Source organism: Schistocerca piceifrons, chromosome 4, assembly GCF_021461385.2.
Source record: "Schistocerca piceifrons isolate TAMUIC-IGC-003096 chromosome 4, iqSchPice1.1, whole genome shotgun sequence".
Taxonomy (NCBI): Eukaryota; Metazoa; Arthropoda; class Insecta; order Orthoptera; family Acrididae; genus Schistocerca; species Schistocerca piceifrons.
In genome coordinates, this window is record NC_060141.1 from 60,280,826 (window position 1) to 60,308,474 (window position 27,649).

At 39.0% G+C, this 27,649-nt stretch overlaps 1 protein-coding gene across 1 annotated transcript in view; it reads right to left on the reverse strand.

Moving 5' to 3' along the window:
* The window catches only part of LOC124795381 (serine/threonine-protein phosphatase 5), a 103,793-nt gene that overhangs the window by 50,040 nt on the left and 26,104 nt on the right, over positions 1 to 27,649 (reverse strand). Inside the window, exons 6-8 of the mRNA XM_047259391.1 lie at positions 17,195 to 17,300; positions 4,001 to 4,143; positions 2,118 to 2,205 (exon numbers count right to left, since the gene is read on the reverse strand). Coding sequence (XP_047115347.1) covers positions 2,118 to 2,205; positions 4,001 to 4,143; positions 17,195 to 17,300 — 337 coding nt within the window. The remainder of the gene's footprint in view (positions 1 to 2,117; positions 2,206 to 4,000; positions 4,144 to 17,194; positions 17,301 to 27,649) is intronic.

The window sequence follows — 27,649 nt, forward strand, 5'->3', positions numbered from 1 at the left end:
GCGTGTCTATCAAAAGGCTGAAACATGTAGCTCTTTATTTTCAACATAGAACATCCTTGCAAAACTTTATCAAAATCAGTGACTCACCCATCAGAACCTACCCATGTGAGAAATATTTTCAACAAGTGGTGTCTCATACCTATTGTTAAAATGTGTACAGATGGCTGTGGGCCCAGTTTTCACCATTAATCTTACACCCCAAAACAAGGATTAGCTAAGTATTATGAAAGAACAATTAAATCCTAGTAAACTAAAAACAGTGTGTAGGTAGTTTAAGCAAGCAATTCAGAAGAGGTATGTTACAAAAAAAATGACATGGGATTCTACAAATCATTAATGACAAGACAGAAAATGCATTTATCATTTTAAGTAATAAAACCAATAGACTTCATAATAGAAAATTAATGTACTGTACTCATAAAGAAACTAAGAGCTGAATTTTATCATTACATATGCAGGTTTTAGCCAAATTCCTATGAGGGATGAGACGCTACTGGCCTAGGGAAAGTTACCTTTAATAAGCACAAACCAGTTATTTTGTGTGGCTTTTAATAATACTGAAATTTATGTACAAATAAAAAATCGAGTATAGGGTTTGGAAAAAGTACAATGCAACTGACTGTAAAAACATTTTTTTTATGAAAGAGTAAAGAAAATAAAGTCACAAAACAAGCTTTCAGCCAACAAGGCCTTCGTCGAAAAAAAAAAAGACAAAACACATGCAAATGAAACAAATGAAACTCATACACACATGACCAGTCTCTGGCAGGTGAAGCCAGATTGGGAGTTTCGCGCGCGCGCGCGCGCGCGCGCGCGCGCGCACACGTGTGTGTGTGTGTGTGTGTGTGTGTGTGTGTGTGTGTGTGGTCAAAGCTCATTTTGTAACAATCTTTCTGTTGTGCCTATCTGCGGCTCAGCATTTCTGTTATACGATGAGTAGCGACTATCCTTTTCATAATATTGTTACATTCTTGTGACGAAGCAAGCTGGGATTTCTTTACTTCCTCTCATTTCGCCATCTGCCTCCTTAAACTCGCTTTTTTCCATTTTTGCCTAATTACCATTAACTTACATGAATATAATCTGCATTTCCATTAAAGAGAAAGGTTGGCCCTCAGTCTTAAGAAATCTACCACCAGATCTAACTTTGTGCTTAGTTTTGTGTATGTAATTAATTTCCTAATTTATTTTCACTGTTCCTAGTTAAAACTTTTGTTACTGGGTGAAATTAGTAATTGTTTCATGACTTAAATGCTGTTGTTGACTTATAAACAAATATAAATTCTGTACTAATTATAAGCATTTGGAGAATGAACTACTGGGATTCTTTAAGTATTTATTTGGCTCCAATCGAAAACATATTAGCAAAGCTAGCCCTTAATTCCAAAATAATTACCATGTTTGTCAAAAGCATATTTGCAAACTATATCTGTTAAAAAGAAGGAATTTTTTGATGTATTCAGTTAATTGAATGAGTTATGTTTTAAATGTAATTTCTGTAAGTTAAACATTGAACAATGTATAGTTTCAGTGCCTGTTTTTTGCGAGGACATAGAAAGGCCTGATTTTTGGTCCTGAAACAGTCAGTTCACAGCCGATTTTCAGATGGGAAGTCTGTATCAATTACAGTAACAATAATGCATTAACAGTGGAATTAATGTAAGGCCAATAGGCCATGTGTTAAAACAATGACAGTGTCTGTTCAATTTGAGAAATCGTTGTCACATGTACCTCATTATTCTGCAAAAGCTGAGCTGTGTGGTTAGGTATTTACTGCTCATAGATGTTCAACAGCAAACTATTATAGCAGTATGCTGATGTTTACCTGCAAGCTATTAATGAGGCTTATTTACCAATAGTGAACTGACCATATAACTGTGTAATATTGGGGGGTTGTGAACAGCGAAAATAAAGAACTGTGAAAAGCAACTGTGCAACTGTCAGCTACATCATTTACAGAAGTCAGTGTTGAACTTCCAACCCCCATTTTTCAGCCAGTATAACAATGCAGTATGTTGACACCGAGGACTACCAACAAAGGAGTAAAGCAGGCGAACATCACATTCTGTCCTGAATTTTCCATTGTTTAAAGAAAAGCAAGATGTGAAAATTTTTACCTTCTTCTGGCGGTTGCCTGTTCCTATCAATCTTTCTCAAATCTTCCAATGTGACACTGTCGTCTGAAAACAGGCCACCATGCATAACCTGAAAACATAAATGCCATTATATATGTATTCACTATGCATCCTCCCACCTTCTCTCTCTCTCTCTCTCTCTCTCTCTCTCTCTCTCTCTCTCTCTCTCTGTGTGGTGTGTGTGTGTGTGTGTGTGTGTGTGTGTGTGTGTGTGTGTGTGTGTGTGTGAGAGAGAGAGAGAGAGAGAGAGAGAGAGAGAGAGAGAGAAATGTGCACTTACTTCTGAATTAGTATCCTAGGCCAAAATTTATCAGCATAGAATAAGTGTAAAACATATAAAGCTTGAAATCTGTGACACATATCCTAGCCTGTGTAAACCACCATAAAAAATTTGATTACCTCTCCTTTGTTTATGTTGATAACTAAGCCAGAAACTGAAGTGACTCACATCACCTCCAAAAGTTGTTAAAATATAATTTTCAGATACTTTACATACAAAAATGAAAACCTATTGAAACAGCAAAGAAAGTGCAGGAGCATGTTTGGATACAACAAAATTAATCAAATGGTGTCCTGCACATGGTGGAATTCCTCTTCAGTTTTTCTTCCTGTCTAATAATTTTGTAGTTCTGAATACATTCAGCAACTTATGATAATGGCTTCAATTCAGAGAAGAACACAGTTCCCAAGTTTCCCCCAGGTATGCAGCATCCAGCTGAAGCCTCTCACTGACGATTACTGTACAGCTGCCAAATAGATCCTTGGTTGACTGCTACGTTTCACTCGCTGTTTCACATAGTCCCAACATTTACTATTGGGTTAAGAACAGGTGATTTAGTGGGTCAGTCGATGGGCAATAGGGTGCCCGAGTGTTCATCATACCAGGACTGTACATATACAGCCTTGTGAACACGACTTATCTTGGAAGATGAGTGTCCACAGAATAATCACAGAAATTTAAAAGAAAGTGCAACAATGTCACAAAGAATGCTGAAATTAACGTTCTGGTTCACATTTACATTTACAGCAACCTGAAGGTGTGGTCCTCAGTCAATGTCTAAAAAACGAAACACCGAACCACCTCCAACACGAACTGCAGGTTAAATGTGCCAGTGGGCTGTTGCTGCATTCACTGCCTTGCATAATTTGAAAAGAGGCAAAATCATGAGTCTATGACACACACACACTACAAGCCTACAATCAGCTACTGTCCAGTTTCTTGTTGTTTGGGCCATTGAAGATGTGCAATTTTATGTGATGCCTGTGGGCAATGGCCATGTGTGAGATACCAGGCTCCAAACAGAAACTGCAAGCAGTTTCTTCCACAGTGTTCACTCAGTTACTGTTCAGGTGGACCTGCATTCATTGGCAGCAGCAATTCCTATTTGGTTTGAAATTTATAGTCATTGGCAAGGCATAGCCCTCATTTATGATCCTTGTAGGTTAGGATCTTTTTACAACCACTCTTCTCATGCAACGTTAAACATCCACTAGTGGTACACTCTGATGACCATCAGGTATCAATTCTACACCACTCCTAAGTGACCAATGTGCTTTCCTAAGTGAACGACCGATATTTTGTCCTGTGAGCTCAAGTGCAGATGCCGGGGGAGGGGGGGGGGGGGGGGGGGAGCTATGAAAACCTGCATGTCCATAAAGTTTCCTTGTACTGTGAACACAAAGTGAAGACTAGTGAGCATCAGAAATGATAAAATAAGGACAAGGACCCTGATCAATATCACAATTATGACTTATTGCTGCTTATTCCATCATCATAATGAAAGGATTTACAAGGAATTACATTATTGAACATTTACTTTCATATATAGCATTCTAATAATGAAAACTAATGCTTTTATACTTACTAGTACTCTATTATTTAAACAATGGCACAGCGGCAGCCAGTTGTAAACCTCTGTAAAAAGTTCAGCCATCTGTGCAGTGTACTTTGCCTTCACCTCTCCTTCAAAGCCATACATCTCATTCATCACTCTACTTTCGTGGTTACCTAAACAACAACAATTTCATAAGTTTTAATATCTAAAGCTAGAGTGGCCTGCTACCTTTGTAGTAAGTACCAAAATTTCCTACAAACAGATTAATAAGTGCATGATATGCTGGTAAAATGTCACATACCACTGTGTGCATTTGAAAATAAAATAATCTTACAGTTTTTTGCTGCGCAAAAGAGATATATATAGTCAACCTTTACAACCTGCAATCCAAACATTCTGCTAACAGCAAGTGCTTAAAGTAAATTTAAGGAATGTTTGAGTATTTGATTACAGTAGTATACGTTAAACATAACTGTCTAATATTTTTTCAAAAAATAATGTAACACCCTCCATTGCACAAAGTAATGTTGATGATAATCTCTACAAAAAAATCAGAGACTGACATCCTCAGAACTGGCCATTACAAACAATCTTTTATTGCTGAATTGTACATCCTAGTTGCACAGTCCCCAGCACTACATACAAAACAGTTTGCTTTTCTTACAAGGCTGGTACACCCAGAGGAAAAACAGCTTATTCCAAAATTATTATTTTCTATGACAGATTGGTAAACTCAATATAAAGCCGGAACAACGGGATATGGTAGTACTAAGTTGGCAGGTGCCTGATTTTGTTTAAATGTGCGGGAGTCAGAAATTTTTTTAAATTAAGAATGACAGAACAAAGAAGTTATTATTCATCTTAAGTTTTCTATGCCATGATGCCATACAAAATTCTTGTTGCAGCTGTTTACTGCATCCAACAATGATGCCAATACCAATCAAAAAACAAAGTAAATATTGATGTAAATGTTAAGTATTGCATGATGAACAACTAGTTAAAATGTTACCAAATGGATACTGTACTTCCATATCTGTGACATACAGTGATTAAAATTTAATTCTTGTGTGAGCTTATTTCCAGTACAGAAAAAAAACCATTCCTGCACATGAGGAATAGAGTAGCTACTGAGTTCACATGGAGATTACAACATTGTGTAATCAGAGGACACGTGAATGCAGCTTTTTGCCTTCTTTCTGACTGAGAAAGGTAGAGTCATTAGCATGAGGGATATGGGAGCTACATACTGACAGGTCACATACATGTCACCGGATGTAATGAAGTGACTGCACAATGAGGGGTGATGAGACAGCTTCAGGACAACAGTGTAGCAAGAAGAGTAGGCACAGGATCTTCCAGAAAGACTACACCACAAGATGATAAAATTGTTCGACCAGCTCTAATGGTGTCAGAAGACAACAGCTCGAATCTGGACACCGATTACTTGCAGCGTGTCACACAAGTCACTTGGAACAGATTACTGGGAGCCAGTTTGTGTTCTTGAGTTAGTGTGGGTCGTTTACTGTTGGCTTCATGCCACAGACTTGCACAGTACATAGCCAGAGTCAAATGGGTCACTGAGTGACATTCTATGGTATTCAGCTACCTCTTGTTTCTGTTGGTGGGGGTCAGATTGTGGTTAACATGCCCAGAGAGACAAGGTGAAAGGTCACAGAGACCACAATTCTTGAGACCCATGAAACCTGAACTAAAATCATGGTGCAATGAGCTATTGGGTATAACAGGAGTGATTATCAACTGTTGTAGGGAGGATGAATGTCCACCAGTATGTGGCAATAACAGTAGACCTTATTGTCATATGCTTCATGACTAGGGTACCAAATGGCTCATTCCAGCAGGATAATGCATGACCCAACATCTGCCAATCATTTTGAGGAATGCATGGATCCTTGACTGGGCTAGCCGGTCCCCTGATTTGCCATCCATGTCTGGGACACGATGGACAGACATACATTCATACCAGCCTCCAGCCAATAATCTTCACGAACTGACACACCTTGAGTCTAAGGCATGGCAACAAATTCCTCATGGTTATATTCAGAGGCTACTAGCTTGCATGTGATAACACCTCATGTGATAACACATAACTGACATCAGTTCTGAATGGAAGTTTTCAATCAACATAAGCTACAAAAACATTTTTTAAATTACATCAATTAGGGAAAGGATAATATAATCTTTGAATATCAACAAAAAAACTAAAATCATGGCTCATCATGAGAAATATCCCATATGCTCAAAAATAAAAAGATAATTTACCACTTTAATAGATACTCCAACTTCAGTTTTATAGGATGAAACATAAGTTTTGACATGGACAAGGACCTAGAAAATAAGACTGACAAATGACAATCAATGTGTGGAATAATATATAAAGCATTCCAGAACAAAATAAAAATTTTTAAAACCACCACTACACCTGTGCTGCTATATGGAAGTGAGTCACAGACCACCCCCTCCCAAAAAAAAGAGTGGCAACAAAAACTATGAGTACAAGAAATGAGATTTCTTAGGAAATTGAGGTTTTAGTGGAGATGACCATATAAGAAATGAAGATAGGAAAGAACCAGTCTTGTATAATATTAACAAAACGATCGAAGACAATAAACTAGTGAAAAGTTACCTACAAAACACGAGTGCAGAGAGAATTCTACACCTGATCCTGCTGTACTAGCCTAGAAGAAGGGTCACGGGTAGAGACAGAATGAGGTGGCAGTGAAAAGTGAAGATGGAATACGCACAGGTGCCTAAGCCTTGAAGCAAAGAAGAAGCAGAAAGTCTAATCATTTGATACCTGTTATCTGAAGAACATCTCCACAACATTTGATAAATATCAAACTGGTGTTTTACAATTTAACACTTTCCACTTCCACCAACATAATAATAACAAGTTTTTACTATGTCTCATTTAATACTCTGGACAAGTGAAAAATATTAATACATGTTTCAAGCCTAACATTATCAGGCAATACACACCGAATGTATAATATATTAAGTTCAAGTTTTTTCCATGACATTAGGAATACGAAGTTTTGTGGGCTGTTGCCAATTTTTCACTGCACATATTTGCGAAGTGTTCGTTGCCCAATAAAGGATAGTGAATTAGTGTCTGTTCCAAATTAAGTTTGTAACATTCTCATGCAGTGGCTATGATCCGTGTATGTTCTGTGATTTCTCATTCACCAACTGATGTTGTTCTGTTTAGAATCTGAATTTCTTTCACGTGAAGAACTAGTTTCTAACGTTTTACTGTTGACTAGAGTACTTCACAGATCTGCTCCACAATGTTGCTTGTCATTTCACTTCCACTTCTGCATTAAATACTGGATACATTTTCTATTTGTAAAAAGACATTCAGCAGGTAGGACATTAAAATAAAACCTATATCATCATCATCATCATCATCATCATCATCTATCTACATATGGGAATTATCATTTTTAAATACATGTATTATTGATAAACAAGGAAGAATGAAAAATAATTATGTACAGTAATTCCATTTACATAATCATCATATGAAGCTTTGGAAATAATTATTTCAATTTTAGTGTTTAGTATGGGTTCTGTATGTTCAAAAGCTTGCCTCATTGCTAATGATGCAATAACACACACACACACACACACACACACACACACACACACACACACACACACACACACAAAGTAATGTGCATATATTTTTTTTCCCAAATTTAAGGACAAAAAACTGGGGTGCATGAATCAATTGTAACAAAACTGATACTGCTCTGCCTCCAACAATAGATGGTGTTATACACTGAGGTAACAAAATTCATGGGATAGCTATAGGCGCATATACTTATGGCAGTATATTTGTGTACACAAGATGTAATAGGGCAAGTGCATTGCAACAACTCACATTTGCATTGAAGTGTGATTCATGTGAAAAGGTTTCAGACATGATTAGGGGCACACATGGGAATTAACAGAATTTGAACACTGAATGACAGCTGGAGCTAGACACATGGGACATTCCATTTTGGACATATGTTAGGGAATTAGTTCAAATGGCTCTGAACACTATGGGATGTAACATCTGAGGTCCTCAGTCCCCTAGAACTTAGAACTACTTAGACCTAACTAACCTAAGGACATCACACACATCCACGCCCGAGGCAGGATTCGAACCTGCGACCATAGCAGTCGCGCGGTTCCAGACTGAAGTGCCTAAAACTACTCGGCCACACCAGCCGGCTGTTAGGGAATTCAAGATTCCATTATCCACAGTGTCAAAAGTGTGCCGAGACTACAAAATTTCAGGCAATACCTCCCACCACGACAATGCAGTGGCTGACAGCCTCCATTTACACCTAAATCTACATGGAAACTCTGCAAATAACATTTAAGTGCCTGGCAGAAGGTTCATCGAACCAACTTCACAATAATTCTCTGTTATTCCACACTCTAACAGTGCATGGAAAAAACTAACACCTATAACTTTCCATGTGAGCTCTGATTTCCCTTATTTTATTATGATGATCATTTCTCCCTATGTAGGTTGGTGTCAACAAAATATTTCTGCATTCGGAGGAGTGAGTTGGCGATTAAAATTTTGTGAGAACATCTCGTCGCAACAAGAAATGCCTCTGTTTTAATGATGTCAGTCCCGATTCCTGTATCGTGTCCATGACACTCTCTCCCCTATTTCTCAATAATACAAGACATGTTTCTCTTCTTTGAACTGTGTTTAGTAACTGCTTTAACAGCACTGCCATCGACAGTGTTTCAATAGCTATCAGGCAGAGAAGACAGTGACTATGTATTTCTGCTAGCATGCTTTACATATGACCAGTATCACTTTGGATTCATTGTGAAAACTATTATAAGCATCTTGCATTGAAGTCCGCACTAAATTTTGAGCTACTGAAAAGATCGCAAATCATGGGGGTTTGTGTTGGTTTAAATTTGACATGCTTTTTTGTTGTTTCTGCAACAGTATTCTAACTCATTTTCAGTATTAAGGGGTTGGTTGGTTGATTCGGGGGAGGGAACCAGTTATGTCATTGGTCCCATTATGTCCTTTCAAAGGAACCATCCTGTCATATGTCTGAAGCAATTTAGGGAAATCATGGAAAAACTAAATCAGAATGGCCAGACATGAGTACGAACCATCATCCTCCCGAGTTAGAGTCCCATGCGCTAACCACCGCGTGTGCTGTGTCAAAACTCACAGGTTATGTTTGCCCTTACTAGTGCTGAGCATCCTACACGATAACTTAATAACACCACCTGGTGCTTACTGTAAATATATGTGTACAATATATTAAGAAATATATATATAGTAGATGAGCCGCGAATGTCGACAGAAAAAAAAAAAAAGGTGGCGAGTGCGGGCGACTTCAGCGATGCAACAACTTGCCTTCACTCGGCCCAGAGATCCCGCCTGAGCGACGCGCAGTAGCTAGCCGCTGTCTTGGAGAACCGACAATAGCAACGAATAATTAATTAACTGTCAAAAGTTGGCGTGGCACTGCATGTTTGTTCATTTTAAATGGTCCTATGGTATGACAAAGATTGAGTTAGTTCCCATGTAAACCTCTCACCGACTAAGTGGATATATCGGTGTGCATCTGGGTCTGATAGAGTGACCCACTGCGTGGTGTAGTGAGGCACCGCAGCTGGCAGTTAAGGCTTGGGTGAAGGAAAGGAGTTTTGATTGGTAGTACCAGTATTTTAATTTGGGTACAGTCCACAGAGGCAGAGTGGCTATTTAGTCTTTTAGGCCCCTGCTCATATACGTGGCTGTGACGGTCGTTTCCTCCCAATGCTGAGTAACAGAATATACAGAGATTCTGTTGGATTTTCTGAATAGTCGCTGGTGATACACCGGTTTTGGCGAATTTAAGTGCACAAGCTATCAATTGTCGTCGTCTTGTGGGCAGTTTTGGTCAAAGTTTGCTGTGGTAAATCCAGCATGATCCTGGTTAGAGAGAGAAGTACATAGTAGGTGCTGAGTTTTTGGGCACTGGTGGAATCAATATCCTGTCCGTGATGTACGATTAGTGATCTCAGCTTGCCCACAGGTAACTGGGTTGTTAGCCATTTTGTTGAAATGGTTTGGTAGTGATTGGTGTGTGTGTGTGTGTGTGTGTGTGTGTGTGTGTGTGTGTCCCCCAAGAAGGGAAAGCCTCAAACACATGTTCGTAGTCGTTGGTTAAATACCACTATCTTACAGCGGACCGAGACTTGGCTGGAATAAATATGAACTGTTTCACTATACTGTGATAGAGTACACCAGCAGTTGAGTGGATAAGGGACAAGAAAATGAAGGAACCATTTTACAAGCAGCACACAGCTAAACAAAAACTTGATTAGCCAAAGTGACGAGTGTCCGAATTCAAATAGGGCACTTAGCGGGTCGTGTATTGTCAACGCCTGAAGAGGTTCAGAATTTTTTTAAATTGTCACTTAAGGTTAGACTTCAAGTGGCAGTGGCACTTAGGGTTTTTGTTTAATTTTTTTTATTACTGAATTTCCGTGTTGTGGGGTGTAGTCTTTGATGGCACTTGCTCACTTACATGAAGGAAATTGTATCTAAATACCTAGAGAAAATAAATTAAAGTTTTCTTGGGTTAACTTAAACCTTACGTGTATTTAATTAGTATCTGGTGTGTGTGTGTGTGTGTGTGTGTGTGTGTGTGTTTTACGAGGAAAGAAAAGGGTGAATTCCAGAGATCTTAATACCGCGTTGCAGGATAAGAGTATACGCTGGTATTTGTAAGTTTGCCTAATCAAAAGTCCATTAATTGACTGGAACCATGATTAACCTACAGAGGGTAGATATTCTAAAAAGTTAAAACAATTTAATTGATGAAAAGAGTGTGTAAGTAAATGCAAGAAGACATGAAGTTGTCGTAATTTATTACGGAAAGGTCAACGATTACACTAAGGACAAAGATTAGTAAATCTGTGAAGTACGTGACGTATTATTTACATAGCAATGCTGGGCTAATTGGAAAGAGATTTAGTGGTAGCATAAACTATTTCAATTCTTATCAATATTGGTGGAAGCGTCTTAATACTCACTGGTCATAACACGACGGTATATGGAATAGGAATTTTGTAAGTAATTAAAAAGTTACGAGTCTTTTCCAGAGATAATCTACTGTGTTGTGAGAATTTCGTTGTGTGGGAGAACAATTGCAAGCTAGTTGGGGCATTTATCTCGACATAATATATACAGGTACTGTATTTAAAGGGATTTGATGCTTGGATTTGACCAGTAGCTTAGATAATGGGAGTTGTTATCTAGATCGACCTATCTCGTAACTACTGCTTTACATTGGTGATAATTGTCATTATAATGTTTGGATGTGTCTATTCGTAGTGTAATCGTGTCATTGTTCGATCTCGATGTTGTGTAAAGTAAGGGTGCAGTCTTTCATTATTCGATATTCGAGCCGGCTGCATAGTCATTGGTTGAGGTTGCCACAGTAGTAATTATACTACGGGTGATCTGTCTTCAATTTGTTCCTTGAGAGTGCGATTACGGTACAAGCTCGACTTCAGGTAGTCGTCAGGCACTCTACTATGGCTGGAATATTCTAAAAATCAGATAGCAATCTGCAGTCACAACATCAAGTGTAAAATTAAAAACTGTACCTAATTAAAGCTGTAGTGGTCAACTGGTTCACCCAAGTATTTTGCACGGGAGGAAACCATACATTAACGGCATAGTGATGTTGGTACAGTACGATTCATTGCCGTTGTTCAGTCCGAACCAATGCGAATCAGTTGTGTCATTTGTTAATTTATTTGATATAAATCTCTTAATTGCTGTTGATATCATTTCTTTGAATTCAAGCCACAACTGGTCAACACTTATACACTGTTAATTTGGAAGGAGTGGAGGATGTCTCTCAGGAAGGTGTCAAGTGAATTTTGATCTGCTTTTTTTGAATATGTATATTTTTCGTTATTTTTTGAGAATTTAAAAGTTACAGCATACAGTCTCACTAAGACAACCCTGTGTTCACCAATCTCTCTATCCATTTTGATGCTCGTGATTAGCTCAGGATTATTTGTTGATAAGACGTCAAGTGTGTTTTCATCGCCATGAATTTAATATTTGAGTGGGCTCATGAACTAACTGGTCAAAATAATTTTCAGAAAATGATGATGGAATCTTTGTGGCAGACAATGCGCCATGTATTTGGCCCACAATTGTTTGCAATTGGTTCTAAGAACATTCTGGACAGTTCGAGCGAATGATTTGGCTATCCATCAAACATTTATGAGGCATAATTGAAAGGTCAGTTCATGCACAAAATCCTGCACTGACGACACTTTTGCAATTATGTTTTGCATACACGAGTTACAGATATGAAAGTAAAATTGCAGTTTAGTGTAGTGTTCTGTGTGTTCAATTGTGAATGGGACAACTCGGCTCATGTTCACTGTTTAGTCCATCAACTCACCTCTAAGCCTCGTTTAAAGCTCAGACCATGCAAGCATTATCATCTTGGGGCAAAACAGGTTGTCACCATTGGAAATTGCCCATGGAAATGGTGTATACCACACTGATGTCATGTGAACATTCAACCACTTTTATGACATACAAAATATTAAAGATCTGCACTCTAGTGGTCGTCTGCAGTAAACCACTACCTATAAATTATGGCTTGTATGTACCACAAGCCAAAGGCAAAATAGTGTATGCTGTTTCTTGGAGACAACAGAACTGTGTCGACCAAGACAGTACTGTTTAGAAAGAAAGCACACAAGGAAACATGTACAAGGGAACCCTGATCACTGACTATTGAAGGATTTATCAAGTGCTGATCTTTTCAGAAGAGAGTGGGGGCAGCCAGGCACCAACGCGTCTTTGGCATGCAGCTCCACAGGTTCAGAACAGAGGTGGGTCAGCTATGTTCTGGAATGACAGAGGCCTCTCAGTATTATTGAGAGTGAGTTGCAGGCTGAGCAGTATTGAGGCAGATTCCTCCAACCAACAGTAAACATTGCAGTGATGCGTTCATACTTTGGGACGATAACACTTTAGCACACTGCATCCATCTTATGAAAACCATCCTAAGAAGGCAGGAATGAACTGAAGCAATATTGCACATTATCTATTGACATGAACTCAATTGAACACACTTGGGATCAGTTGAAACCTTTAGTGTCACTGGAGGAACTGTACTTGGACACTGGATGTCCTCGGGAAGGCCACTGTCTAACAATGGGACAGACTTAGGTAATCTCATCTTCCGCCCTTTGTACACCGCATGCCGAATCGTATCCAAGCGAGGTGAAATGACTCTGTATTGAATACTACACAGCACCAATTTCAGTCCGACGTCCAAATATGAGCCATTTCAAACAAACTATTTTGATATAATAGAGGGAAACTTCCACGTGGGAAAAATATCTTTTTTCCCCCTAAGGTAAATCTTTCCGCTCTCGGGATTGGAATGACTCCTTACCCTCTCCCTTAAAACCCACATCCTTTCGTCTTTCCCTCTCCTTCCCTCTTTCCTGATGAAGCAACCGTTGGTTGCGAAAGCTTGAATTTTGTGTGTATGTTTGTGTTTGTTTGTGTGTCTATCGACCTGCCAGCACTTTCGTTTGGTAAGTCACATCATCTTTGTTTCTAAACTGTCTATTTTAGATAGATTTTGTGTGGCTTATTCTTTCATACCCTGTTTCCTCTGACAAAGCCCATATGCATTCAAAAATATGGAGGAGCTGCAAAACTTTTTTGGGGCAGTTTTTAATGACAATCATTTTTACAAAGGCACATAATCCTCTTCGTTTCATTCTGGTACCTCGAATAATAAAGATGTTAACTGGTTCTTTCACAATTTTTTGTAGAACAACTTCATAATTAAAAATAAAAAGCACATACTGTGCAAGTTCTACAGCATTAATACATTTTTGTTAACTGATTTTAAGCTTTTCACAAAAAATTACATTGCCACAAAATCAGATAAATTAAGCACTACCGAGCTTCTAAATAAGTGGGAATATTTGAAAAAAGTAAATTATTATCTGACTCCCACATGTTTCCAAGTCCTTCTTCAAGATGCTACTTAGTTAGTGAAAGATGTGTAACCTTGAACCAAGTGTCTCCTAAAGTGTATGGACTTCCAAACCTACATAAGCACTATGTACCCATCCATCCAGTTATATCCTCATTCACAGCTCGCAAATAAATTGGACAGCAGTTAAAGAAAAAATTCAAATTGAAAACACTGTATTTCTAACTTGGTGGACCTCATAAATAAAATACAAGGTCTACTCATCTAACACAGTGTTAAATTAGTAGGGGAATGTGCTGATATTCTGACAGGATTGATGTGCAGATCTTATGTCAGCCCTGTCTATGTGGATGACTTGACAGTGTCCACTCAGACTATTTCCAGTTCCAAGGGCCTCTGTGTAAACAGTTAGATGGCATAACTATAGGGTCTGACAACACTTAGTAACACACAAACAAGCAGCTTTACACTCAAGGGTGCACATTTTATTATCTGCTCCCATGTCCAAAGAATATTTCGAAGGGTGTGCAGCTATCTGTAGTTGTTTGCTGATGATGCCATGGAGTATGGTAAGGTGTCAAAACTGAGTGACTGGATGAATATACATGATGACTTAGACAAAATTTCCAGTTGGTGTAATGAATGGCAGCTATCCCTAAATGTGGAAAAATGTAAGTTAATATGGATGAGTAAGATCAAGACTGTAATGTTCGAACACAGTATTACTAGTGTCCTGCTTGACACAGTCACGTCATTTAAATATCTGGGTGTAATGTTGCAAAGCAATATGAGGTGGAACAAGTATGTGAGAACTGTGGTAGGGAAAGCTAATGGTTGACTTTGTTTTATTGTGAGAATTTTAGGATAGAGTGGTTCACCTGCAAAGGAGATTGCATATAGGATGCTGGTGACCTATTCTGGAGCACTGCTCGAATGTTTGGGATCCGTACAAGGTCGGACTGAAAGAAGACATCGAAGCAATTCAGAGGTAGGCTGCTAGAATTGTTACCAGTACGTTCGAACAGTGTTTAAGTGTTTAGGAGATGGTTTGGGAACTCAAATGGGAATCCCTGGAGGGAAAGCCACATTCTTTTTGAGAAACACTACTGACAAAATTTAGAAAACCAGTATGTGAAGCTGACTGCTAAATGATTTTACTGCTACCAACATACATTGTGCATGAGAACTACAAAGATAAGGTACGAGAAATTGTGCCTCATATGGAGACATACAGATAGTAATTTTCCCCTCACTATTTGTGAGTGGGACAGGAAAGGGAATGACAAATAGTGCTACAGGGTACCCTCCACCGTGCACTGACAGTAGCTTGCAGAGTACTGATGTAGATGCAGAAGCAGAGATGGCCACAACAATATTTATTGTCTCGACGAATCGTTATAATAGTGTCCTCACTTACCACATATTGCATAGAAATCAAAAATTGAAAATTATACCTCTTAATTATGTTCTCTGTTCTTCCTTCACACATCAGCAGTACATGGTGTACAATCTGATACCTATGACAGATACCTAAGATTGTAACCAGAACACTGAAATCCTGCCACTATAACATTTCACACTATTCAAGGAACACGACAGCCCACAGTATTTTCAACAGTAAAGATAGAACAACTACTAGCCAACAGTGGGATATACAAACTTATTTTTCCTGATTGCAGTAAGTTTTATATTGTTCAATCAGGCAGAGACATAACAACTAGGTCGGCTGAACACGAACCCAACTGGAGCTTGCAGGATTATGACTCTACATTTGCTGAGCATGTACTAGATGAGGGCCACAGTTACAAGCCACAGTCCATGTCTTCCACTTAGCAAAAAAAGACCAAAACCTTAATCTGTTGGAGGCCCCTGGAAATCAACAAAAATGTGATCCACAGTTCCAATTTTAATATTATATTAGTTTTCCAATACTTCCCTCACTGTTCTATTCTATTCCTCCAAGTTTCCTCTATTTATTTTATTTTATTGTGATTGTCTATGTACACTGTATATTTTGTTGTTATAATTGTCATTTCCATCTTTTACTCTGTTTCCGTATCATCTTCCACACACAATACCTCTTCAAGCTATTTTTCGGTACTCTTGTTATGTACTAATGTTATTTATTGGGATTGTAAATGAAATTTAAATAGTTGTATAGGCAGTTTATCTGAGTTCAATGTAAATGTTGTTCTGGTTTGTTCCTTTTATATTTATTTACTTTTTAACATTTTAACTGCATCATCACTTGACTGTCAGAGATGACATTTTGTGTGTTCATACATCACTCTGTGTGTAACAACTTTTCAAAGATGTTCCTGAGCATTGCACCTCCTTTCACAATGATAGTCAGTTTAAGTCTAAACATGGCCTTGTAATCTAAAAACTAGTACACAAAAATAAATTATTATAACAGAACATGATCAATATTGTGCTTTTACATTTACTATTATAATATTAATGTATACTTTGGAAAATCCAGGGTGGAATGTAACAATACCAGAGAAGGAAAGTTGCTACTCACCATAATAGCAGAGATGCTGAGTCGCAACAGGAACAAAAAAAAATTATACGCACAACTTAGCTTTCGGCCATTAAGGCCTTTGTCAGCAGTACACACACACACACACACACACACACACACACACACACACAGAAACCCAACTTGCATACACATCTGCAGTCTCAGGTAACTGAAACCACACTCTTTTGTTGTGCCTATCACAACTCAGCATCTCTGCTATATGGTGAGTAGCAACTTTTCTTCTCTGGTATTGTTAATGTATACTTTGTGTTTTTAAAAGCATGATATGCTTGTTCAGTAAAGCAGAAAAACCTGCATTAAGGCACTTATGTGCAAATTTTCAATTAAAAAAAATTTGCATTACCTATTTCAGTTTCATACAATTAACTTATACCACAAGTATTTTCATTTCACTGTATTGACATTAAGATAAACACTGAGTTTAAACTTACTGAGGGTTCATAAAAAGAACAAGATAACATTTTACTGACATGGGTAACAAGAACCACTTCCGCAGGCAGCATAAACATTCACCCGTGTAGCTCTCTGAACCATAATACTTAACAGTGCCACATTTTTACCAACAAATTCTGAAGATCACTACCAGCTGAAGAGAGAAAATTAATTCTCTAACCTAATAATAAAAAAATTTACAATACTTATATGACAGTAACTTACCTCGTGCCATGAAGAAATGATTAGGATATAGTAACTTGAAACCAAATAATGTAAATATACATTCAACTGAGAATGAACCTCTGTCAACAAAGTCCCCATTAAACAGCTGGTTTTTCATTAAGGAAAAAGGTCATAACATATGATTGGAAACACCTAGGTGGAATACAAAATAGAAAATATGGCAGGAATAAGAATAAATCATCGTCTTATAGTTAATTAATGTATTGAGCGGAAGATTGGCAGATACAGATAAACTCTGAACTAAGCTTTTAGCCCCCCCTTCCTCTCTCTCTCTCTCTCTCTCTCTCTCTCTCCCCCCCCCCTCCCCGCGAGTGGGGCAGGTTGAGGGGAACGAACTGAAGCAGCATACGAGTAGCTAGTAGCTAGTAGCTACTGAGGCCTGTAGTTTTGTTTGATGAAGGAAAGTGTTGTAGACTGTTCCCTTCTATGTAATTCTGAGGAATAGGTACTGCAACGCAGCAAGTTATTATGAGAAGATATTCGTTGCTTCGTTGCAGTAAGGCATGCAGCCGTTTGGTACGGTGGCTGGAGAGGGCCTAGGGTTGGTTTTTTTTTTTTTTTGTTTGAGAACATACCATAACAGTCAGTCAATATGAAGATTCACACCCTCTACGAATCCAAACAATTTATATTAGTTACTACCCAATTTTGTTCAACTTTGGCACACAGTCTTTTGTTATTAATGGAATGACACTGTCAAAATTTCAGATTTTTATTTATTATAGTGCTGGAGATAAACAAAATTACCTAAAAGTCCTAAAACAAATGCTTGTTTTTTAAAACCAAGTTAGGAACAAATACAGACTGACTTGCATCATCATTTGAAGCCATTACAAATTTATCATTGCATAAAATCAATTAAAATTTTCTTTTCAAACCTGTAATCACTGTGCATTACATAACACAAAAATAGGTCAAAATTATTATTTGATTATATTTTGTTGTGTGAGTGCGTGAGAATGATTGAGAGTGTGTATCTGGGACATACATTGATACTTATTTTTCATAAAACCTTGTACAAATAGACCATGGGAAAGTTATGGTGCAACTGTGATTCACATGACGTATGCTGGTGTGAGCTTGCTTTTGTATAAAAGCAGCTAGAATGAAAGTTAGAGGTGGAATAAGTTTATTTATCAATTTGGAGAATAATTCGTTGTTGTTGTTCTTGTGGTCTTCAGTCCAGAGACTGGTTTGATGCAGCTCTCCATGCTAATCTATCCTGTGCAAACTCCTTCATCTCCCAGTACCTACTGCAACCTACATCCTTCTGAATCTGTTTAGTGTATTCATCTCTTGGTCTCCCTCTACGATTTTTACCCTCCGCGCTGCCCTCCAATACTAAATTGGTGAACCCTTGATGCCTGAGAACATGCCCTACCAACCGATCCCTTCTTCTAGTCAACTTGTGCCACAAATTTCTCTTCTCTCCAATTCTACTCAATACCTCCTCATTAGTTATGTGATCTACCCATCTAATCTTCAGCATTCTTCTGTAGCACCACATTTCAAAAGCTTCTAATCTCTTCTTGTCTAAACTATTTATCGTCCATGTTTCACTTCCATACATGGCTAGACTCCATACAAATACTATCAGAAACGGCTTCCTGACACTTAAATCTATACTCGATGTTAACAAATTTCTCTTCTTCAGAAAAGCTTTCCTTGCTATTGCCAGTCTACATTTTATATCCTCTACTTCGACCATCATCAGTTATTTTGCTCCCCAAATAGCAAAACTCCTTTACTACTTTAAGTGTCTCATTTCCTTATCTAATTCCCTCAGCATCACCCGACTTAATTCAACTACATTCCATTATCCTCATTTTGCTTTTGTTGATGTTCATCTTATATCCTCCTTTCAAGACCATGTCCATTCCATTCAGCTGCTCTTTCAGGCCCTTTGCTGTCTGACAGAATTACAATGTCATTGGCGAACTTCAAAGTTTTTATTTCTTCTCCATGGATTTTAATACCTACTCCGAATTTTTCTTTTGTTTCCTTTACTGCTTGCTCAATATACAGATTGAATAACATCGGGGAGAGGCTGCTATCTGGTTTCTGTACAAATTGTAAATAGCCTTTGGCTCCCTGTATTTTACCCCTGCCACATTCAGAATTTGAAAGAGTATTCCAGTCAACATTGTCAAAAGCTTTCTTTAAGTCTACAAATGCTAGAAACGTAGATTTGCCTTTCCTTAATCTATTTTCTAAGATAAGTCATAGGGTCAGTATTGTCTCACGTGTTCCAACATTTCTACGGAATCCAAACTGATCTTCCCCGAGGCTGGCTTCTACCAGTTTTTCCATTTGTCTGTAAGGAATTCATGTTACTATTTTGCAGCAGTGGCTTATTAAACTAATAGTTAGGTAATTTTCACATCTGTCAACACCTGCTTTCTTTTGGATTGGAATTATTACATTCTTCTTGAAGTCTGAGGGTATTTCGCCTGTCTCATACATCTTGCTCACCAGATGGTAGAGATTTGTCAGGACTGGCTTTCCCAAAGCTGTCAGTAGTTCTAATGAAATGTTGTCTACTCCCGGGGCCTTGTTTCGACTCAGGTCTTTCACACGCAGTATTATACCTCCCATTTCATCTTCATCCTCTTCCATTTCCATACTATTGTCCTCAAGTACATCACCCTTGTATAGACCCTCTATATACTCCTTCCACCTTTCTGCTTTGCCTTCTTTGCTTAGAACTGGGTTTCTATCTGAGCCCTTGATGTTCAGGCAAGTGGTTCTCTTTTCTCCAAAGGTCTCTCTAATTTTCCTGTAGGCAGTATCTATCTAATCCCAAGTGAGATAATCCTCTACATCCTTACATTCGTCCTCTAGCCATCCCTGCTTAGCTATTTTGCACTTCCTGTCGATCTCATTTTTGAGATGTTTGTATTCTTTTTTGCCTGCTTCATTTACTGCATTTTTATATTTACTCCTTGAATAATTCAAACTTTGATTAAACAATATCCTAGAAATTGAAGTCTTAGTGACATTAATTACTATCAGATTACTGACTGGATAAGGCAAGTATTGCCGTGAGAATGATCTGGAAGGAACATTCTGAATGGTCGTTTAGATCAACAGGCAATCAGAATTAAGCTGATCCCGTGTGAATATAGCGGAGTGGGCAGTGAGTAGAATAGTTTGAGAGAGTCGCTTGCTAATCGGCCTACAGATAACACCATGTTAGATAGCTCTGCAAAATGAAGGAATAGTGAGTTAATTGCAGTTCAAATACCTCGGGACTGAAGTGACTGGAGTTACGAACATTGTAATGAAAGTTTGGTGTTTATAAATTAAATAGTTTGACAGTTATGAGCGTGTGAACTTCCTGGTCGTAGTAACCGTTCAGCGTGGCATGTTTCGTGATCTGTAGGAAATAGTTTGGTGAGCACTTCTTTCGAAGAAGACCACCGAAATGACCAAATGTTTAACTCGCGAATAGTTGTGGGTCGGTATCTGGTAGAATGTGAAAATTAGTCAGGTCAGACTTGCAAAAATTCCTGCTGCTTTTCGAGTGAAACTATGTTGTACAGACAGTGAACTTTGAACAATAGAGCATTACCATATTAAATGCAGACCTGATAGCCATTTCATGTGTTTCCACATGAATAAAGCAGATTCAAACTAATTTTAAATGCTTTCTGCAAGTGGACTGTATCCTCCGAACGATCGATTTAAAAAAAAAAAAATGAACTTTCAGGAATGACTCAACTCTAGTTACGCAGCCTCTGTGTGGTAGGTATTAGGTAGTGGTTTCATCAATGCTGCTTTACACTGCCTAGCACGTATCTGCTACTACAGAGTGAAGGGACATGGGAAAGAAGGATATCGAGGTAGGTGGACTTTCGATAAGTGAAAGAATTCAGACAACTGACTCCGCCCCACCGCAGTACTTAGCACAGTGCTCTCCACTTCATCAACTGGTTGTGCCACATTATTTTGGCTCCTCTAATGTTGCACTACGGTACTGACTACAGGCATTGTACATCCAAGCAAACAGAAAAATTATTATGTACCTTTATGTTTTTTATATGATATGCAACTTGGCAGCTCAGTGATAAAGGGCCGAACTATTAATCTGAAGGTCTTGTGTTATAATCCCAATCCACACTAGGATTTATACCTGTCACCTTTCACTTCTGGCAATGTTTATTGATGTAAAAATGAGGTGTGGCACCATGATTTTATGTCCATGTTAAACTGTATGTCACCATAGAAATGGGTGGACAAGTCAGTTCAATAGATCAGAGGAATTCAATGGCGTAACGCCTCCGACAGGACCAAGGCTGGAAAAGCATTGTGGTGTTCAAACCAGTATGTGGTTTGATGACAGCTTTACCTTACTTAAATTAAGACTCTATGACTTATCTTGTACTGGGTAAAAAGGGATATGCTCAATGACAATTAAGGGCAGGGCTAGCCACAGCATACCACACTTCAGGTGTGCAGGACAAGGCCTGCCCTACCTCAACTTTGCTTGGTCCTACTCTGAAGTACACGGAACAGTGCGACATTTCAATGAGTATTGCAGTGTGGCATTTTTCAGTCAGCATAGCTCTCTCCAGTTCAGATGGCAGATTGCACAGAAAGAGGCAGTATGGTGGTCTATTGTCCAAACCTTTAAAAATGAATGGGAGAATGGAGGTATGAGAATTCTCAATATATATTGTGCACTTGTGTAAGCAATGAGTACTGCAAATCTGCTAAAAAATGACATTAAAATACCACGCAGAAAGAATTTATGTATTTAGTTGACAATGAAAGGGCAAAATTACAACAGTCGACAGACAAGATTCATTACTCAGTACATCAAGAAGTACTTGGTGATAAAGTTGCATGTATGGAACACACGAAGAAATTGGTGGTACAAAAAGTAAAATTTCTGATGTCACATGCATTATTCCAGTCAGTTGAAACAATAGAATTGAACAAACAGTTTGGAGAGTTTATATATAACTGCAAAGTATGAGCGTTAAGTAAAGGGGCATACCTGGAATTATTTTACAATCTGAAACCCACTATTGTTGAATTTATGAAGGAAAATGAGTGCAGGAATGAAAATTAGAACATCCGGAGTAGATCGCACTTTAAGTGAACTTGACTGGTCACAATAAGACACTGCAAAGTGAGAAACATCATCTTCCGGATTTGATAGAGATGCATTTCAAAAGAAAATTGCATTGTAGAATGGACATATTCTGATAAATACAGTCCAGTTCCCTAAGCTCACTAGCATTACAAAAAACCTGTGGTCTAAAGAATTCCTTGACACAATTACAAGGATAGTTTTCTAAACATTTTAAGAACAATGCCAATATTACATCTGATTTGGACTTGTTTTTGAGACAGTTTGACGTTCCAGTTGAAAGCGCCCCAGTGCATGTGCAGATGTAACTGATTGACCTGCTATGTAATTCCCTTTTTAAAGACAAAACCTTTCATGTTAAATTGTCCAGAATGTCTACATTGCTTTCCTCAAGCAGACTTTCCACTTCTCCATGATCAGGTTGCAGACATGCTACAATATTTTGACCAACATGTGCATGATTTTTTTTTTCTATTACAAAACTAAACAGGTCATGATTATGTGGTAATCTGGGTGCAAAAATCTTTGAAACTGTCTGCATCAGCCTGTATGCCAATAATCTGTACCGGATAAAAAAATGTACTGAGTCTTCAATGCTCCATGCAATTAAGTAATATTCTAAATTTGTTTTGTTTTTGATCTACATTGTACAAAAATGTGAAATATAGAGCCTTGTTGTATGCAGTGGAACTGCATTGCCATTAAAATATGGCACATTCCCAGTTTCCCCTCTTCTTCCTCCTCACAATCAGAAAGCATGGTGTGGCTATGGTAGGGGGTGGGGGGGATGGGTCAGCCAGGCTGAGCACTGAGGCACTTGTTACAGGGCACAGCTTGCAAGCCAAATTCTTGCCCACTCCTGATTAAGGGATTAAGCTGGGTGGTTCGAAAATTAAAAGTGTATGTGGATATGATATGGGGGATCTACACAGATGAGCCAAAACATAATGACCATTGCCCACTGTGAGGTGGTGTGCTGCTGGCACAGGACATGGTAAGGGAAGTATATGTACGGAGCAGAGACGATTGGGGAATTGTTCTAGCGACAATAAGAGGTGTAAATGCCAAGGTGTGCTGCTGGCTGGTGATGAAAGGCACATGACATGGTAAGGGAAGGGAAGTATATGTATGGAGCAGAGAAGATTGGGGAATTGTTCTAGCGACAATAAGAGGTGTAAATGCCAAAATACGCCAACTTAGAAGACTTCAACAAAAGCCAGATTATTGTGGTCCAGTGCCTGCAAGCGAGCATCTTGGAAACAGCAAAGCTGGTCAGCTGTTTGGTGCTGCTGTGATTAGTATCTAGGGAAAGTGGTTGAAGAATGCTGAAGCCACGAGTAGTTGACAAGAAGTTTGACATCCAAACCTCATTACAGAAAATATGGATTGGAGGCTTGCCCACACTCTACAGCAGGATAGGTGGCAATCCGTAGCAGAGTATAGTGCTGGCACAGGCACAAGTGTTTTGGAGCATTCCAGTCAGCGCCGTGTTGAACATGGTGTTCTTCAGCAAGGACCACTACGTATTCCAATGTTGATCCAACAATATCATCAATTATGATTACAGTGGGCACAGATCACTTGAGATTGGACTGTGGATCAATGGAATCATGTTGCCTGGTCAGATTGATCCCATTTATTGCTAAACCAAGTTGATGGTAGTGTCTAGATTGGCCATCATAAAAGCGAATGGCTGCTTGAAACATGCAGCGTGCCAAAGACGCAAGCCGGTAGGAGCAGTATTATGTTTCGGGGAACATTCACGTGGGCTTAGATGGGACCATGACACCTGTGGACTACATGAACTTTGTAGTGGCCATCTGTAACCCCTTGAGCTTGATGTATTCCTCAAAGTGATGGCACATTCCAGCAGGATAACTGTCATTGTCACAAGGACAGAATCGTGCTGCAATGGTTTGAGGAACATGATACTGAACTCGTGCTGATGTCTTGACCACCAAATTCAGCTTACCTGAACCTAATACAACCCAATGGGACGCTATTGGGCGCTAACTTTGCACCCACAAACCAACCGCTCGTAAATTATAGGAAGTTTGTGACCTGTACGTAGGTATCTGGTGCCACAAACCTTGATAGATTTCTATCAAGTACTTGACGAATCCATGGTATGTAGAATTGCTGCTGAACTGTGTTCCAGAAGTGTGACAATACACTTAAGTAGGTGGTCAAAATGTTTTGGCTCATCAGAGAATTTGTTGGCTTGGTTTGGGAGGATGGGGACTGTGGAAGACAAAGACTTTCAGCCTATTGTGTAAGAATTGCTCATCAATGTGACTGTGCTATCTATGAATGGTTAGCCTGTACATGGGAGACTTTGGTGTGGAATGGATAGCAGCTGTCAAGTGGACATCCTGTTTGTGGTTGGCAGCTTTTCTATGCACACGGTTTTTATTTGTGGCCACAGCTCTGCAGCGGATGTATTTTTGTATCTTCTGCATGACGCAGAGAAATGAGGATATAGTTGGTCAGGCATCGAAAGAATGAGGTGGCAAGTTTGCGGCTGGCAAGACATTGTTAGTACTCAATCACAGCAAAGCAAAGGTGATCAGGTGGCTTGTTTGGGTAGAGGTGGCAGTAATAATGACAAGTAGCCAAGGATTCAAATGCTAATGGGATAGTGATCACATGTGAGCAAGAAGTGGACGGTTTCAATGTAAGAGGGTGGGATCCAGGAGTTGGAGGCATTATCAAATAAGGCAGAAATTCATTCTGGGGTACAAAACAATTAGCAACAAAGTGGTGCCTAGGATAGTTAGGTTTATGGTTTTACAAAGCATACAGAATGGGCTGTTGGCTCGATAAAGAATATGGATTCTAAGTAGTAACTCTGGGATGGTCCTAAGGGTCGCAGTAGAATTTGCAGCTTATGGTGAACTTCTGGAGTGAGATCCTTCCAGGAATTCACTGTGATATGTCACAAGCACGATGGAAACCATTTTCAGAGAGAATGATCACATCAGATCTGTTTCATGATTGAAGACAGCTCCTCTTTCTTCATAAAGTAGTTTGTCTTGTTGAGAATGGACCTAGGAAAGGACGGCAAGACCAGACTGGAGGTGAAGAAGTGCTCTAGAGGTTATAGTTGGAAAAGGAAAGATAGGTTTAACATCCTGTCAACAATGAGGTCATAGGAGTTACAGCAGAAGTAAACTGGTCAACCTGCCATTTGTCTTAAGTGACACAGAAAACCAAACTTCTGGATGGGGACTTCAGCTGCTGTTGTCCTCAATGTAATTCCAATGTCTTATAAGACAGTGATATCTCACATGTCATGACTGCAAGGGTATGTGGATTGGGAGAGGCAAGGTTCAATGTTAGCTTCTGACTGGTTTTGGTCAAATGGGGTTGACAGGGAAACAAAAATTCATTTAAGATTGGGTGAAGGAGCTTAGATCAATCCAGTACAACTGAATTTGGGTGTGGAGCTAGAAAATACTGAAAAGATTATGTATTGTCCTGACATTGATTGAGTGGTGAGAGCACATGTTGTGTCTCACGTGGAGAGGAACAGGAAGTAATTGGAAAGGAGGTGGTAGAGGACAGTTAGTGGAGTGGAAGCAGAAAGGGAAAAATGTGGCTTCAACATACTCATTTGGGTGCAGGCAGGAGAACTCCTTTGTGGTACATGATGGAACTTGTGGGGCGGGGGCAAAAGAGCAGGGGTTGAAAAGAGGAAGAGAGAGACTGGAGAGAACAGTACGGCATTACATGAAATGAACTACACTGACACACTGGGAAGCTGTTGGGAGGCGTAGACAAGGTAGGGGTAGAGGTCTAAGTGGGATAGGGGCAAGCAGAGATTGAGGCCAGGGTTGCTACAAGGATGATTCTAATGAACACAATACAAGGGAGATAGTAAAATGGTGGTTTGTAAAGTTCTTAGAATCACCACAAGAGGTCAGCACTAGTGCAACAAGTTGTTCACGTGATATTCATTGGACTGTTGCCTGTAAACATGTGCCACGTCAGTGCTCTTGGAAGAGAGCTGTGGCAATGACGTGGCTCTTCTGTTGTTCCCGTGAAGAGATTAGATTTGAGCAGTGATTAAGTACTTTGTAAAGAAAGGTATGAAAGCAAAGGGCATTCATACCAATTTCCAGAATACACTGGGGGACTCTGCTCCTCCATAATCAACTGTTGCCAAGCAGACAAATGAATTTAAATCTGGCCGGGAGAGCTTTGATGATGATCCACACTGCGGTCAGCCAAGATGTGCAACTACTCCAGAAATCATTGCAAAAGTGCACAAAATGGTCATGGAAGATCGCCAATTGAAAGAGCACGAAATTGTTCACGCTTGCCAGATGTCTTCTGAAAGGGTATATCACATTTTAACAGGCGAATTAGAAATGAAAAAGTTACCTGCAAGGTGGGTGCTGCGACTCTTGACACGCGCCCCGACACACGCCGTCGCCACGGCAAAATGACATGAACTAAGGTATGAATCGTTGCCACACCCACCTTATTCACCTGATATCGCTCCGTCAGACTTCTACCTCTTCCCAAAACTGAAAATTTTTTGCAGGCCTGGAGGAAACTCTTTTTCGAGATGGGATCAAGGCACTGGAACATCGTTGGACCAAGTGCATTAATCTACAAGGAGACTACATTGAACAATAAAAAAGAGTTTCAGTGATGTAAGAATTTTTTTTCTATTCCGTTTCAAGGACTTTTCAAACCACTTTCATAATGAAGAACACGAATTGTATGGCATGGGTTGTGAAGATGGCACTGAGAGACCGGCATGTCAACAATTCAATTTTTTGTATGTTCCAGCCGTTGAGCAGTTATCGATGCAGATGATGGGTGGGTACTATGTCTATTATGCCTAGTAAAGCACTATAGGTTCAAACCAACTTCTGATTCGCAAAACGTTTTAACTTACAACTTCACAGGCAGGCATTTCCTCTACATCATTACAGCATTTGATTGTCTCCACCACCCAGTTGGTCATAATATAAAACCTAAACTAGTCTAATGTTTCCTTTCACCATCTTTGAACTACTCATCCATCCCATGAAGTTTTCCCTTTATTGACTACTTATTTTTCCTTCTTCCCTCTTTAAGTTTTGGAATTCATCTCACCGTATTTTCATGACTAATTCTGCACTAACTTCTTTTTTCTCTTCCCTTTCTCTGTTGATGTTAGTTTTTGTCTTATCTATGTTCCAATGTTTCATCCTTTATCTCAACCCATTCTAGTGAGCAAAAATCTATTTCTTTGTATTTATAAATTTTACTTTATCAGACTTCCCTCCAATTTTTATCTCACTTTCCTCCTATGTTTATAAATTGTTAATAAGAACTTGAGGTGAATA